The sequence below is a fragment of the Chaetura pelagica genome, unplaced genomic scaffold, assembly GCF_000747805.2.
Source record: "Chaetura pelagica isolate M959 unplaced genomic scaffold, ChaPel_1.0 scaffold50, whole genome shotgun sequence".
Taxonomy (NCBI): domain Eukaryota; kingdom Metazoa; phylum Chordata; class Aves; order Apodiformes; family Apodidae; genus Chaetura; species Chaetura pelagica.
The window spans coordinates 6,205,297-6,222,301 of NW_009952366.1; the positions used below are offsets into that span (position 1 = coordinate 6,205,297).

The following is a 17,005-nucleotide window of genomic DNA, read 5'->3' on the forward strand; positions in this document are numbered from 1 at the left end:
CTTTCCCTAAGTTAACTTACATCTTTGTTGCCTTTGCAAAGTGATAGAACTTAGAAAAGGGCCCGAGGTTGTTTCCTTGTGACTTACATGTCTCTTCCTGTGATTTCTCTTCAATGTTTTCTGGCCTTCAGAGCTGATCATAAAAGGCCTTCCATAATTATACATTAATTTATTTTTCCAGTTCTACACTTTGTGTCTAAATGCAGTGATTGTGACTGTCAGCATTTGATTAATGCTTTCTAAAGCCAGGGATTGTGCAGTCAGACAGGTTGAATCTGATTTATGGAAACTTCAGTTGCAGAGGGAAGACATAACAATAATTGGCTTTCCTAGCTCCCCATCAAGTGCTTCATCACTTAAGATTAACTTCTGCAGGAAAACCTATCAGCAAAACTGTCTGGCTCTCTGTGTTCAGAGGCTTTTATGCATTTAAATATTTCTTCCTATCTGACTGCTTCTTTGAGTCCCATCCTCACACTGTGGATACTTTCAATTAAGGAGTCCATAGATTACTTGTGTTCCACCTACGTAAAGAACTACTACTCTCTTTTCTACAGTCCTGTCATCCTAAAATGAGTTGAGCAGAGATGAGAGTACTCTCACATGCTAGTAACTGAAGAGGCTGCGCCTTTATGCAGTCTGTGTGAGAGCAAGTGCTGAAAACAAAATGCAGCAGAGAATAAGATGGTTCCTCTTGACAGTCTGAAAGGAAAAGGAAATGAAGGAGAAGCAGGAACATGAGTATTGCAGTGTAGGAATAATGGTGGGAGGAAAGGATCAACTACAGGAAGGAATGCTTCCACGGATATAAAGACAAATCAGCATCAGTTAAAGAGTGAGTAACTACTCCTGAAAGATCAGTTCAGAGACACAGAGACAAGGACTTTGATTAAAGTGAGTTTTCTGAAGACAAAATGCAGTTAGTCGTTGTTCACATTTTTATCCTACAAGGCCATGACCTCAGGGCAGTCGGAGTCAAGGACAGGATTATTGTCTGTTCAGTTGGTCTGTGGGCCTAACCAAGCATGGCTCCATCATTTCTGTGCCAATATATTTTTTACTCATTTTCCACATGAAATCCCAACCTGAGGCATGGCATCCAGTCTGCTTCTCCTTCTGCAGGCACCCTTCCCACATCTCCTCCTCTTCTGTTCCATCTGTCCTTTCCATGGACTCATTTTCCTCACAATTAAACATCTTGGTGTTATTCTCAGTTACTTCAGTTACATCCTAGTCTTTGTTAAATCCTAATCTTCATAGTTTTGCAAACCTGTTTTTAATACTCCTTTTGCTTCTCTAGAAGCAGTAGAGCTAATTTGTGTGTCATTGAACTACTTTTTTTCACCACCAGTGTGTCATAATTTTCACTCTTGCTGGGTAATAAAGCATAAAATAGCATTCTACAGCTATTAATAACTACCCATTTTTCTAAGAAGAGAGAAAAGTTGTCCCTGCAGCAAACTGGACTGAAGTTCTTTCCTTCACATGACAGGAGGGGAAAGATTTTATTTAGTTTCTTCCTCTTTTAACAATCACTCCTTCACTGAGTCACACCTTGCAGTGCTCATGTTTCAGTCAAAAGATGTGTATTATACCAGAAATATCCAACAGCCAGAGTGGTTCAAGTACACAGATTTTCCTATGCCACTTGCAGTCAAGTGCTGGCACCTAAAACACTTGTTTTAATTCTGTCCCAACACGTCTGCAGCAGAGTGTGTCTGTATCTGTGTACCTGAACAGTGATGCCTCTGCAAGGAGCAGGCTATGGCACTGGAAATGAGTGCTGTTATCACTCAGCATAGAAATCTTATGCTCATTCCTTTTCCCTGCCTTTTGGAAGCAGTTGACCTCCCTGACTTAACCAGAAATATGACCTGACTAAAAACATTCCCTGGAGATGGTTACCCAGTCTCACTGGCACCTCCCTCTAGCCCATACTCAACCTTGTGTGCAGCCCAGCACATGAATTGTGTCCCAGCCAAGAGCAGCTGTGAGCTAAAGGGCAGGGGTGTTGTAACTGGACAGGACCTGGAGTAATAACTAATGGGATAAATCACACTGTTCTGGGCAGATCTGGACCACTTTGGGTTCTGCCTGCTGTGACATGCTTTCCTTTTCCACTGCTTCTGCAGCAGCTCTGTCTGTGCCTCCTCTAGAGACAGGGCTGTATGCAGACAGACATTGACAACTCCAGGGGATGTGTATTTTTTGGTATGATGTAAGGTACTCAGCATAATCTGTTGGTGTAAATATTCATTTTAACTCTGCTTCCTATTCATTCAAAATCAATCATGCTTACCATGACGACTTACTTAGCAACCTTTTCAGATCTCTAGTAGCTTACAGGTTCGCTTTTAAGGCATTAATTTTAAATAAAAGATCTGCTTCTTTTAGAATATGCATTGTCATTTTCCCTCTTCTGTCTTTTTTCAGTAATTCACTGAAATGGATTTGCACAAAGGCAGAGATACAAAATACAGTTTTAGAAATATATATAGCTGTATCTCTGATTCTTCAGACACAGGGAGTTCTAAATGCTTCATTGTGTGATTCCTTCAAATAATGTTTATTAAAATTAGCTTAAATATACTGAAAATCTCTCCAGTTTACTGTCAGGAGTTTGAAGATTTCCCTTGCCAGGTATTCTCTGTAAGTGTGAATAATATGTGTTTCTTGCCTCAGACAGTGAACATTATCTTTGAAAAGATCCCAGAAAATGAGAGTGGAGATGCCTGCCAGACTATCCAAGTTAATGTTCTGGACTGCGACACCATAGGCCAAGCCAAGGAGAAGAGCCTTCAGGCTTTCCTTAATAAGAATGGCTTTCTCTATGGTCTTCAGCTGGATGAAATCGGTCTTGGTAAGAGGGCATGACTGTGTTATATTATTCAAGGAGTTCACTGGTCTGGCTGTGGAGTTTTGGTTTTGGGAATTCCTACCTCTGGCTTTGATTTTTTATTTTAACGTTTAGGCAGAGCATGGGTTTCGTGAGGAACTTCTGGGGAAACACTAGACCAGTTAGAGCAGTAGAACCATATCTGTTTTGCTTCCAGAACAGCTTCAGCATGCAGTTAACATACTGTTTATTGAACACATATCATTTATATGTGCCTGTTCTGGTTCAAATAAGGTGGCCTGTCTGCCTAAGTACAGCTAGTTGATACATTTTTTCAGTGGGTAAGATGACATGTTATTACCAAATACTTCAGTTTCTACTTACTAGCCCCATACTGCCCTTCATTCCAACAGGTATACATTTCCCTTGATGAGGAGAACCCACAAATAGAGCTTATTTACAGTCAAACTAGGTTTCCTGCATGTGCCTCACACAGATGTGTATAGTATCCACAGATGTAAATAAGCCCATTCAGGCAGATGAGTTGAGCTACCTCTTCTTGGATTTTCAGAAGTCCATGGTCCGATAAAAGTCTGTAGTTGCCAACATTCCACTTCCCACATGATCCAAGGAACTCTACATTGTTGGCATTTTTCACCTCCCAGACTCGCCCTGTAAGATGTTGGTATCTCCTCCCCTTCTCAGATACTATGTCAGCAAGCGATGATAACGTTCTCGCATATCTGATGGTTATGTCTACCACCAGTGCCTGACCACCCTTCACAAATACTATGCCAGTCTTGCACAGCTCATTTTGGAGATCTCTTAGAAGTGACGAGTCTTTCTTCTAGTCCCAATGTGGCCATACCACCAGGGCATGCTTGTGCAACAGAGTAGCTATGTTAGGTGAAAGCACCTCTAAAAACTCTGCCTGGCCCAGCACAAAGTGAAGCACTAGTAGCCTACAGTAATGGAAGCCGTGCAGGTTGTCCCGTCGGGAGAGGAATCTGTAGTGTGGGAGTGCAAAACCACTCTTTTGTGACCTACCACAAGGACAGAGAGAAACAGCTCAGTTGGGAGCCACTGGTCCAGATATAATCAGATCTTGGTTTTCTTTACAAACATCTGTACAGTGAGAATGCCACTGGGATGTAATTGCTTTGTCTTACTGTTGTACTGCAGAACTTGTGTCTGAGGAGCAGCAAAGAGAATTGTTAGACATTGATGGTTCTTCAGAGGTGATGGAGGATGGGATAAGGAAGCTAAATACCATCGGTCATTATGAGGTAAGCACGGAAGTCATACCAATTAATTGAGAAGCTGTTTCTCCCCAGCCCCCAAATGCTGTCTGCACAGAAATACCTTAATTGATCAGTATCTTGAACAGATAAACTGATCATGATCAGCAGAAGGAAAGAAATGTATGACAACTTTCTTGCCAATGAGTCATGTTTTCTGTTACTTTTCAGAAGTGTGTTTGTTGCAGGGTTGCTTGGTTCAAGCATACCAGGTAAACTGTCACTTCAGTTGAGCGCTTCAGTTAAACAAGCATCTGATTTCCATGTATGAACATTGCATCAAGACTTTTCTAGTCTCTACTGTAGAGTTTTTATTGCTCGATGAGCAATTGTTTACTTCTTCCCACCTCGTATTTTGATTATCTGAACAGGTGGTAGTGATTCTTGCAAAAGCTCATTGAGAGTCAGAATAAAAAAAACTGATTACTTTGCTGGCTCTTCTCTTGAGATCTGCCCTTTTTCTCTGTGTTCCTGCTTCCATCTGCTGGCACCACTTGTACTCCTATTTTTCCCCTCTGCTTCCAATTGCCCCTGTAAACTTTTCAATGCTGCAGTAACCTGTCCAGCATCGCAGCAACACACAGGGCTGCAGCTGGTGGCAGAGCCCTTCTGGGAGCAGCACATTGCAAATGCATAGTCAGCAGCATTGCCTGTTGAAGGAGTTTCCACTGACACTACTCAAAACGGAGGGTGAAAGGGCAGGGTAAGATGTGCAGCAGGTGACTGGCCTCAGATGGCATGATAGCTCACCTTTTGATGCTTCTGTAAGATTTTGGAAATGAAGTTAATACGCTGAGTATTTCTAGTGAGCTTTCTTCCTACTTTGCTGAATTTGAAGGTCTGGCTCTTGACAAAATGATGAGTTTTATTTATTGAGCAGTTTTGCTGAGGAGTGTAGGTCTGTGTCATGCAACGCAGGACGGTGCTGAGAAATCCGAGGCAGCCCTGAGCAGGTCGCTGTCTGCATGAGCAAGAGCTGTGTTACCCACAGAGAGGAACAAGGACTCCTGGCAGGACTGTTTGTAGCTTGGGCACAGCACAAGGCTGCACAGATCTGGAGCAAGCTCATTTGGAGTCGCTTTAGAGATCTCTGTAGGCATTTGTTGTTGCTCTCCTTACCTCCTGAGCAGGCGATAGCGAACTCACATGCCCTGAGTCACCATCCAGTGTCTTAAACACAGCTTTTCCTGTGCCTTTCTTCAGTCTTGTCTACAGATTAGTGTGGGACTTCCCTCCACGCCACTTGTAAAGGTTTTGTACAAATGAGGACATTGTAGTGTTGCAGTCAGAGTCTGTGCAGCAAAGGTCAATGTAGATTTGAATCTGATTATTTGAGCTTCTGTCTAATCTGATAGTGGCCACTCTCTTGACTGCAGGCAGCTATTTTAATTGCTCCCTAATTTTACCTGGCAGCTGTTTGCACTTCCCGACTTGATCGCATGCCATGGCTCATGGGTACCTTACTTCATGGCAAATGAGGCTGCTCCAGTTGGTCGCTGTCATCCCTGGGCATCTTTGTCCCAGCCCTTGTTTTTGTCTGTGGTTTCGGCAGGCAGATGCAAGTTAAGTTGGAGGTTCGGTTGTTTTTGCAGAGCTGTAACTATGCTAATTATAGCTTAGCAGCTGCCTTATGGAAATTGTACTGGGTATCTCTGATAGATATTTTAGTTCATTTTTTATGACACTGAAAAAATAACTGCATTTGAGGCAGAAGCTTAGTGGCATTTTAGGCAGTGGTTTAATGGCATATCTAGTTTATTTTCTTGAATGCATATCAATACAAAAAGGAATGTAAAGGTGTCTAGCTGGCAAGAAAAGGGAACATTTCATGTATAGTGTGAGGGTAGTCATTTTGCCTGAGGAATTCCAAATTATATTTCGACAGTGCCTAGAGTTTTATGTCAAGTCTGTTTTTTTCTTTTTGTTTGCTATCCAGATTTTTGGAAGTGGGAAGTACCATCACATTTTTTTAAGATACTCAAGTATGAGGTTGTGTTTTAAAAGTCCCAGAATCACCATTCACTCTTGAAAAGGCAGACTTAGTTACTACACTGATTTTTAAAGTGCTCAAGTAGGTGATGTTTTTGTGTGGTGTTTTTGAGGGGGAAAAAAATCCACTGTACTTTTACTAGAGTTTAATATGTTTCTGACTCCTGTGGTCCTTTTGCTCAATCTTTTTGCTTCTAGTAGGGTTATTGATGCGATTATTTATGAGAACTGAACTGTTGTTTAGATGAGGATAAACACAAGCCCTGACAAGAAAGTGTCTGATTATCATGATGTCCTGTTTCCTGTGCAAGAAAAGAGCTAGAGAGTTGCTTTCAGATCTCCTGTCTAGTCACAGATCTCAAATTTCTGAAGCTGTAGCAGCATAGCAGCATCACACATTCCAGGAGCAGGCACAGCCCCAGGGAGAAAATCTGAATGTGTGATCCAGGGAGCACACTTGACAGGAACTGGATTATAGGAAGGACAATTACATGCCTGAAGAACAAGAGGCATAGATCCACACTATTATATCTTCTGTTTTGCTAAGTAGCTGCAGTCCATGTTATGTGGATCTGAAGAGATCTCCCCTCTCCCTGTCTGTCCCCCCAGTGACACATCTGACAAAGCAAAGATGTTTTGAAGTGCCCATGGAGGCAGCCCACCACGAGAGGTGATTTAGGCAGCAGAACACAAAAAGAAGGGGTTTTTTTGTTGGTTTTTTTTTTGGAGGCCACACTGAAATAAATGGCAAGTATGGCTGCTGCAGTAACCATAAAGAGGGCAAAGTATATTCCTCTCAATACAAAAAGCTTCATTTGTTCCAGAAATAAAACCTGAAGTGGGGGCTTGGATCGTGGCTGCACTGCACTAGTGCCTGTGGGGAAGCGCAGTTCTCCCTCCCTCTAAGCAATGCCTCTCTCCTCTCAGAACAGGAGCCAGCACATTTTAACATTGAGCTGCTCTCCTGCTTCTTGGAGAGGGAGTGGAGGCAGCATGTTGCCCATCCTGCTCTGGGAGGGGGTAAGCTGCTGTATAGTCCTCTTCCTCTTTACCTATTTTTGGGGCCAAGTAGGAGGACTCTCTGGGTGCTTGTGTCACCTCACAAGCTAGCCTTGGAGCATATTCTCACTCGTATTGTGGTTTTAAAGTGCTCTGTGTTATCTGAAAGAGCTCTGAAACACTGTATGATAAATGGAAACCTTACCAAAAAATCTTTAAATAGATTGGATTTACTTTCGGGGAGCAAGTGTAAGTGCAGATTTCTTTGGCGCAAGACACAGCTTTTGATAGAGTATCTTACTGTTTAAACTGGTTTCTCACACCAGGCTGGCTGCCAAGGTTTAAAAAACACTTAAATTAGTTTGGCAGAGATCCCTTCCCAGAACTGGCCAGTTGTTTTTGCAATTACAGAGGGAAGTATACTAGCACTTGGCAAGACCCAACATTTGACAGCAGAGCGGTAGTGTAGTTCTCAGTGGGAGCTGTTTTTTAGTTACTCTTTGACAATAAAAGCGTGAGTTGCCAGTTTCTTTTAAAGATAATCATTACTATCCTAGCAGCAGTATAAATTCAGGGAAGGAATGGAGAAGATTCTTCCTAGAAATCACAAGGTGGCTGCATATGGATCTTGACCTTATGGTCCACAGGGCATAAATATTTTGCTCACTTTGGGAACTGAAGTTTGAAAATAGTTCTTGGGAGCACCAGACTAGACCCTTAACTTGGCTTGTCCACAGGGCATGGGAGGAAGCTCCAGAAAGGACTGAGCTGAAAGGGGGGCAGAAGAGAAATCTTCCCCTCCCTGCCTCACCTTTCCATAAGATCCTATTGGATTTGAGGCAGAGAATTCAGCCTAGGCAATCTGTGGAGATGGGAGCAGTACATGAAAATGCCCAAATAGGGCTGAACCAGAAAAATCAAAGACAGGAAAAGGCCTTCAAGGCTAGTTTGTGGGTAGAGCTGCCTTCCCACCTTGCCAGGTGAGGCTGGCAAAGGGCAGCTCCTGCCCCTGCCTGCAAGCCCAGCCCTGGCTGCCTGCTGAGAGTCCTGCACAGAGAGGGCTGGCACACTCCTGTGCTGCCAAGGACTTAAGGACAGAGGAGATGAAACTGAGGGTTTCTTGAATTCCAGACACTTTTGTTTGAGCATGATATGTTTGGTTTTGCTTTCAGATTTCAAATGGAGCAACCATAAAAGTCTTCAAAAAGAAGGCAAATACACGATCAGGTAACAAAGGAACTGTAGCCTATTTAATCTTCTGTGGGGAATGGACTGTGAATGCAGAGGGCTGTGCTATGAGAGGTTATATCTTGGTCAATAGGAGGTCAGAAAAATCAGCACTTTGATATAGCTGAGGCAAATGAAGAGCTGTGATACCCTGGCTCTGGGCCTCTGGCAGGGCCTAGAAGGAGAGAAGAAGGCAAAGAAAAGAAGGACAGAAAGACTTAACAGTCCCCAACAAATGACTCATAGTCAGAAAAGCAGGGCAGGGAAGCCCAGGTGACACAAAGTGCTGAGTGGTGAGACCAACAGGGAACATGCCCTGCTCCAGTGAGTTGTGTATCACAGACATGGTGGTGCACTGTCCAGAGGCAGGCGTAGCAAAAAGAGGCAGTTTGGGAATTTTCTTTGTTCTGGTTACCGTGTTTCTGAAAGCCTTGACTCAGCTGTCTCAACAGCAGGTCAGGAGTTAAAGGGTGCTTACAAGGTACCAGTTCATTTTACCTACCCCTGTGATGCAGGTTGCTTCAGCCCAGCTGGTAGCTTGGGGGAGGTGGACTTTCTGTAGCCCCTGGGGAGAAACAGACCCTCCTAGCGTGACTCGCCTTGCCATCAAAGTGGATGTCTGAAGTTAGGGGGGGTGTGTCCCTGAGGTGTAGCTCACTGGGATGGCATTGCTTACCTTAGCAACAGGTGATGATGGTCTGAGCTACACTGGGGGGTGAGTCAGGACCTGTGGATTTCTCAGAGGCTTCCCTCAGACTGCAGGCAGGAAAGCATGATGCTGAACCTGCTTTCTCAGCATCCCAACATACACCCTGCTGCACAGCCCAGAGCCCAGCAGAATTCACAAGCTTATAGCTGTGTGTTTCATTAATGCCTCTTTGTTCTCTGCTTTCTGTTAAGATGTGGACTACTCGGATGAACACTGTCATTTGGTGAGTTCACTCATTACACTGTTAAGTACTAGATTTAATACTGAGCTGTATTTATACCTGTGTAATCTCTGGTATCTCTTCATCATAGATTTTACCAGACTCTGAAGCAAACAAAGATGTGAAAGGAGCAGGTCACAAAGGAAAGCAAAAATTCAAAGTGAAGGAAATGTATCTGACAAAGCTTCTGTCAACCAAGGTAAACTGTAAAGGCCTTATTTTGGGGGAGGGCTGACGTTGAGCTTGGCTCATTTGACACAACAGAAATAGAAATGAAAGCAGAAATTACACAGACTTCCTGCTTGTATATCAAATCTTAAGTAAAAAGGTAGATTATAAAAATCACTGTGCTATGGATTATGGCCATTTGCAAAGATGGACACATTTCAGGTTCCCTAATGCTAGAGTTCTAAAACTGTATATTACTCACATTCTCCGTGTCCTCAGTAAGCCCAACTTTTTCTCAGGTTAAAGAAAAAAGGTAGTTATTGATCTTATAGAAACTCTCTACTATAGTTTGCCCAGCTTAGAGACAACTTTTGAGGCCTGAGTTTCACAAAATACTGCCCATTAAATGAAATAATCTCTAAGGGTCTCAAATTAAGCATCCAAAATAACAAGATAATTATTTTCTTTATTATTTTTTATTTTTTTTTTTAAATTTATGATACAATTACCTATTTATGCTCTAATACAAGGCACATTCCTGAGGGAAAAACCCTGCTCACTCCCTCTGGTAATGTAATCTTGTTTCTGACTTACTCAAAATGATTATAAAACTCTTCACAACAACATCTTACTTAAAATATTAATCACCTCACAACACTGAGAGCTGTGTGATACAAGAGACCTGAAGGGATGGTGATTATGGCCTTCCTGCATTTAAAAAATCTATCAATCATTATTTAATTAGATCGTTGATAACACTTGACGTAATCTGGGACACTACCCAAAGTGAGAGTGAATACAGGTCATTTCTCATTAGCTGGAATTAACATGGAAACAAACGTAAGCCCTTAGGAAGTGCTGGAGTAAACCAGCAGTATCTTATGGTGGAAGACTGAAGCACAAAAGAAAAACTCAGGTTATTGAGAAACAGTCCTCTTAAAGGGCTTTAAATTAATCATTTCTTTCTGCAAAGTGGGATAGTGCTCTCAACAGCAGTGCTGTGGTGTCCTTCACTGTGGCATTCCACCCATGGTATGCCATATACTAAAGGAAATGGCATTTGAACTGCATCTCTCTCTGCCTCTCACACACACACACACACACACACACACACAGAAACACGATTGCAGAGTTTGCCACGTGAAATGAACTGGCCAGTAGCACATTCAGGACCTGGAATACACTTAAATCCTTATTGTTGAGAGAACATTAGGCTTAACTGAGCTTCAGAACAGATGTGAAGAAAAAAGGCACAAAACTGTGTTTTGCTTCATTTCCCTCTACTTATGGATACTCTGTGATGATGTCAGTGAGACCATCAGCAGCCAAGCCCTTGCTTTTGTGAGCCAAATAGCTTCACTTCTGGATCAGAAAGACCCAGTTTTCAGTAGTTCTCTGTAATATTAGTGTCTTTGTATGCCACACAAAGCTGTTATCCTTGAATTTCATCAAGCATCACAGTTACTTGGCTGTGAAGTGCTGATGAGCATTTGTGTTCTACACATGTCTCAGGTGGCCCCATGAAGACCAGTGCCCTAGAAATCTGCTTAAACTCCTTTTGCTCACTCCCCTCTCACTTCCAGTCACAAGGTCCAAATAGCCTTTAGCAATGGTGCCAAGAGTCTCTGAAGAGCTGCTGTTGTCTTTGTTCAGGAAACTCAGTGAGTGATTCCTTCCACCTACGATTTATCACAAACTTCACCACAATTCTTCTGACAGTAAAGTGTCAGGGCATGTGACATTTGAAAGCAGCTCCTTATGGTGTATTTGTGGTTTCATTTTTGCTATTGACAGACTTGTTTGCCAATAACTTATGGCCTAGATGTTTGCCACAAGCATATTGAAGTTTCTGTATGTGGTTGCCTTGGGGCACACTCACTTCTCAGAGACAAGAAATCCTGCTCCTTTATTGTGTAATACTAGTACTGTTCATTGTCTTACTTTTCAGGTTGCAATTCATTCAGTTGTTGAAAAGCTCTTCAGGAGCATTTGGAGTTTACCCAACAATAAAGCACCTGTTGCCATCAAGTACTTTTTTGACTTTCTGGATGCCCAAGCTGAGAGCAAAAAAATTACTGACCCTGATGTGGTCCATATCTGGAAAACCAACAGGTAGGCCTGTATGATCTGTACAGGAGTGTGGTCACTGAAATGCTGAAATGTAGTTGCCAAGATGAAACAGGTCACCTGTGAGCAGAAGAATAAGATTTTGGCATGTCTGGGTGAAGACACATTTTGGCTTTGTAGGTCACATTAGTAAATTGGTTGGATGCTGGTAGAAACAGCCATAGTTTCCAGGAGTGTGAGTCTGCACAAGATCCTCCCACTCAGAAAGAAGTCTCTGCAGGTTGAGAGTATTATTTGAAGATGAAGGGGTGACTGATGAGTTTGCTCTGTAGCCCTTATTCCCTGATCCCTTTTTTAACATGAATAAGCAGCCCAGAAACATGCTTCTTTCCATGAGTGCAGTGCAGTTAAATTACCATTTTAAAGCAGTTGTGTGACCTGAGTGGTTAATTTTAAAGGTGCTTGTTCTTTCTGTGTCTAGTCTTCCTCTTCGCTTCTGGGTGAACATACTGAAGAATCCCCAATTTGTCTTTGATATTAAGAAGACTTCACATATAGATGGCTGTTTGTCTGTAATCGCACAAGCTTTCATGGATGCCTTTTCTCTAGCAGAACAGACACTGGGGAAGGTAATGCTGCCCTTCCAGCCTTTTGCTAACTTCTCCACCCATGTCTTTTGCAGCTGTAAAATGGCTCAGGGATGAAGTTCTGGATCTGCTGACACTGGGGGCAAAACTGTCAGTGGCCTAATGAAGTTGTGTTTCTATTCCTTGTTGCTCTGCATCCCAAGACTGTGAAGAATTCACTGAAGCAGACAGAGGCAGCTTCTAGAATGCCATATTTATAGTTAACTGCTGTTTGTCTTACCTGCTGTTCCTTTCTACATAATGTTCTTCTAGAATATGTATAAGAGGGTGGAAGTTGTAAGATTTTAATTGAGCTTTAAAGAATTTTTAAACAAAGGTCTTAAAAGTATTAATATAAATTGATAAGTAGTCCAAATTTTGTCTGCCATGCACCTATTTAAAGAAAACATCCACAGTCAGCTTCTGGGAGCTGCAAGGACACTTGAAAGAGCTCCCTTGAGCTCTTTGAAACAGTTCCTTTCACATGTAAGAGCTTCTCCATTTTTACATGCAAAACTATTTGCTGGAGTAACAAGTCCAGAAATCTTACGTTCAAAAGATATTTAGTTCTGTGTCCAGAACTCTGGGGATCAGAAATGCATAATTATTCCTGAGGATATTTTTCTTTTTCTTTGGACCAAAGCAGGAAGCATTTGTTCAGGCTCCTACTACCAAGAAAAACAAGGTAGAGATTTTTTTGCCTAAAAAATGTATATAATAAGGGACTATTTTCCTATGTGATCTGAACCAACTGCTTATCTGTTAAAGGTAAATAACAAATATGCTTATTTATCTTATTTTAGGATTGAACTGTCATGAATTAAAACTTATCATTTACTTGATGGCAAAACTGCAGATGAGCATGGTCTCTTAGATTTCTATGGTTAACATCCATTGTGCAATCCTGTTGATACAATTGCTCCCATTAACCATTTGAAAAGGGATGCTGAAACCTGATAAAGGTGTGCAATGCTGTAAACTGCTTGTGACATTGTAGTACTAAAATGCATTTACTTTCACAATTTTTAGCCTCTTATCTTAAAACATTATTTAGCTGCTTAAAGAACAAATGTTTAAATTACTGTGGAAACAGTAGTGACAGGGTGTCACGTGCTTGTGTCATTTATTCCTCAGAATTGTAACTAGAGCAGTGACAGGAAAATACCAGCCACCACTTTTACATTCTGAAAACGTGGTTTCCAGGTGGGACTTCAGCTCCTACCACAAACAACAGCATTTATTTCCTTGGATGAACCTGAAGCTGCTTGGGTAGGTCAGCACGGACCTGGGTTGTGGAAGCCCTAGAGAAAAACAGTAAATCCCTTTAGCTGTGCTTGCCTGACAGTCAGTTCTTCCTGCATAGAAGGAGTAGTAGGGACCAAAATGTTTTAGGGGAACCTCTGCCAGCACAGAATCTAGCAAGACTCTCTGGCATGTTCCCCTAGGGAAACTTCCCACAGCACTGCGCTATCCTCTATGTAAATAGGGTATCAGCCTGAAGCCCTTGGGTTCAGCTTTCACAATCTTTCAGGTTCAGGGAGGGGTGAGGAGGAAGTAAGAAAGAAAAACATGTCTAAGGGACAAATGTTCCTCCCTCCTGATGCCAACGGAAATAATAATCTGGCAACTGTCGTGAAACACAATACATTATTACTGGGGTCCTGCGTCTGCTCTTCATTTTTATTTCATAATCTTGATTCCTTGCATCTGCAAGGAGACGTGAGTCACACAGAGAATAGACACAATTAGATGCAATTAACTATGTGGAGGTGGAACCTTAGGAAATCTGTGCTGTGAAAATTGACAAGGCTTCAAATATTTTCTTTTAAGGAAGCACCGACAAATAAACTTCTCTATGCTAAGGACATTCCACTCTACAAGAAGGAGGTGAAAGCGTATTATAAAGCCATCAGGGATCTGCCTCCACTGACCACTTCAGAGGTTGAAGAATTTCTAACTCAGGAATCTAAGGTACAGTTGAGAAGTGGGAACTTAACTTGCTTTCACATTAAGTTTATTTTTTAAAGAGAACTACCTGTCTGTTTTCTGTTTTAGAAACATGAAAATGAATTTAATGAGAAAGTGGCCTTGATTGAAATCTACAAATACATAGTGAAATATTATGATGAGGTAAGCATGTCTGCTATTCCTCCTTAACCCCTTAATGTTAACTTGCTACCTCAGGCTTGAAAGTTGGGCTTGACAAAAGCACCAAGGCCTGGCATGGCCTGTGGCTCCAGAAACAGCCCCTCAGTGGTGCAGCTGAGGCTGCTCCTGCTGCTGAGCTGTGTGGGGCCAGAGCAGCACAGCCTCCCCCCACCTGGCAGAGGGGTCACAGGCCAAAAGTTTGAAAATGCACTTTTACTGTCACTGCTGTGTTTCACAGAGATAGTAGCAGTTACATTCTCTCTGCATTTTGAGAAAGTTCTTACATAGTCTAGAGTTCTTGTTTTACTGTATTTGCAGAGTATCTGCTAATGCCTGTCACAAGTTCTGTGCATGCGCTTCATTTCCCTGGAGATTCAGAAATCAGATTAGACTGTAGCACCAGGGACCTCGATTTAACAGGCAGTACAAACACCTCAGTGGAGCACACTCAGCCTTCCAGCAAGAGGTGTCCGTTCCTTTCCCATCATAGCTCTCTTACGCTCTGCTCTAATGGTCTCCTCTTAAAATAAGAAGCTGTAGGTCAACAGTCTCTGCTATTTCTAACAAAAGAAATATTTTCTCAACTGAAAGCACTTACTTACAGGCTACCTCTAAGCTGCTTCCTAAGAAAATCCCTGCCCTCCACTTTGCACAACAGGATTCTCCACGCTATCTTGCTCAGCATCCTTAACAGAGGCTGCGTGTGCCTGCGCAGGGAGGCAGATAAGAGCCAGCTGGGGTGTGTTGCCTGAAGGCCTCGTTACCACTTCCAGCAGGTTGTCTGGGTCTCCCAGCAACCAGACCTTTCTCTCTTTCATCCCCAGCAGCACAGCATCAGCATTTGCTGTAATCATCCAGCTCTCAGTCACCTGTTAGCTATCTTACCACTTCTGATCTCCAGTGCCTCAAATGATCTGGGTTCTGTGTCTAATCTTTGCCTCTTAAAAGAAGCTTGGAATGATACTAGGAATGGCACCACACTTTATTAAGCTCACTAAAATTGTTGACATAGGAGACTTCAGCATACTTTCTAATCTTAGGGCCCTTTTTTGCCTTTTTGAAGTTAGTACTGGCTAAGCTTACCCATATCGTTAGAAGGAAACCCTCCCTTTGCTCTTTCTCCTCTGGCTTTTAGCTGGGAGTAGCTAAATCTCATTCATGGTTTGCTGAGACCTCAGTTGCTTCGTTGAGTTGCCAGCAAAGAGTTTCAGACAGCAGCACTGCTCCTTTCTGTCACCTGGGCTGGTGTCAAATGGGCCAGTTAGAGAAAGAGGCAGTTGGTTGCCCTAAATTCATAGGGCAGAGGAAAAAAAATAAAGTATCCTTTGTAAATCTGCTCTAGGGTAAAACTAGAGCACTGGTCTTGCCTCAAGCTTCAAGAGATGAACATGTGCTGGATTTGTTTGGGTTTTTTTGCTTGGCTCTGTCATTCTTTTGTGGAAGTGTTGCAAATCCTGTAATCATAAGGACTTGAAAGGAAAACTACCAAAATAAAGTGTTGAAGTCAGAAAAGAATGTTTACATCTAGGCAAGCATTCAGATGTTTTTTTCTGCCAGTAGTTGTCAGAATGCAGAAAAGCAGTCTTTAAAAACCAGCAAGTAAAATAAGCCGCTAAAAAAATGATTCTCTTTTTTGCTAATTGTTAACAGATTGTCAGCAAACTTGAGCGAGAACGGGGGTTTGAAGAAGTCCAGAAACAGCTCCAGCAAGTAAAAGCCTTATTTGATGAAAAGAAAAAATGCAAATGGCTTTGAGCAGAGCACTGACTCACAGTGTCGATGTGGGGGATTTTAAATAAGCGCTACTGCTCCCAAAACTGTTTTGACTGACTATATGTACAGGGTTTGAAATATTTGGACTCTTATCCACTCTGACCATTCCAAGTGAAAATCAACGTTTGGGAATGAAGTATGGGCAGGCTTACATATTCAAACATGGGCATGTGAAAGCAAAAGTCTAGTGTTGGCATGGCCAGCATTTTTAGGTACTTGAGCACACATACCTTTTGGATCAAAAATACTGCCTAAGTAAGCTTTGTGCTTACTTAAAAACAAGCTTGCAGGAGATGCATAAACACATTGCAAGTTCAGAGTTGCCTGTGTGAACCTGTAAGTTGCCTAGCTCTTTTTTTTTAAGAGAGAAAGATGATGTTTTGCCACATCCTTTCAGCAACTTCAGCAAACTGTGAGGATGAGCTCCAGCTTCAGCTGCAGTTTCCTTCCTTCCAGACAAATGTACACTGGTTCCTGTTCAAAAAAAAAAACAAACAACAAACAAAACAAAACAGCACCAAAGTGACACTTAGGACAAGTGTATTTAGTAGAAAAAAGTGGGACTGCAGTTTAAAAGTCCAAATGCCACATGGCAGGGCATGTTAGGTTAGAAATTCCATGTGCAAACTGAAGCCTCCACTGAGCAGGCTTTTTGAGAAAGGCACTAGACCGGCATCAGTCTGTGTTTACATTTCTACCTTTCCATCCTTAAATAAGCTGTGAAACACTTGTGAGCAGCTTCACACATGAAGCCTCCATGCAGCTGTACTGCATGGGAGCACCTTTGTGATTGATAAAGCAGCTGATGATGGCTGCACTTCAGTGCACAAACCTGTACTCAGGTGCATGATTGGCCCGTGCATCAGTGCAGACAGTCCTGGCCATTCGTGTACAAGGGCCTCACAAATCTAAAGCCAGCATATTTTTTTTTCAGGTTGTCCACAC

At 42.3% G+C, this 17,005-nt stretch overlaps 1 protein-coding gene across 1 annotated transcript in view; it reads left to right on the plus strand.

The window, feature by feature from the left end:
* The window catches only part of PLXNC1 (plexin C1), a 71,738-nt gene extending 55,638 nt beyond the window's left edge, over nt 1–16,100 (plus strand). The window contains exons 20-29 of the mRNA XM_010008065.1: nt 2,687–2,860; nt 4,019–4,122; nt 8,295–8,349; nt 9,250–9,281; nt 9,370–9,477; nt 11,395–11,558; nt 11,995–12,142; nt 13,970–14,110; nt 14,195–14,269; nt 15,938–16,100. Coding sequence (XP_010006367.1) covers nt 2,687–2,860; nt 4,019–4,122; nt 8,295–8,349; nt 9,250–9,281; nt 9,370–9,477; nt 11,395–11,558; nt 11,995–12,142; nt 13,970–14,110; nt 14,195–14,269; nt 15,938–16,042 — 1,106 coding nt within the window. The 3' untranslated portion in view covers nt 16,043–16,100. The remainder of the gene's footprint in view (nt 1–2,686; nt 2,861–4,018; nt 4,123–8,294; nt 8,350–9,249; nt 9,282–9,369; nt 9,478–11,394; nt 11,559–11,994; nt 12,143–13,969; nt 14,111–14,194; nt 14,270–15,937) is intronic.
* The last annotated feature ends 905 nt before the right edge of the window (nt 16,101–17,005 follow it).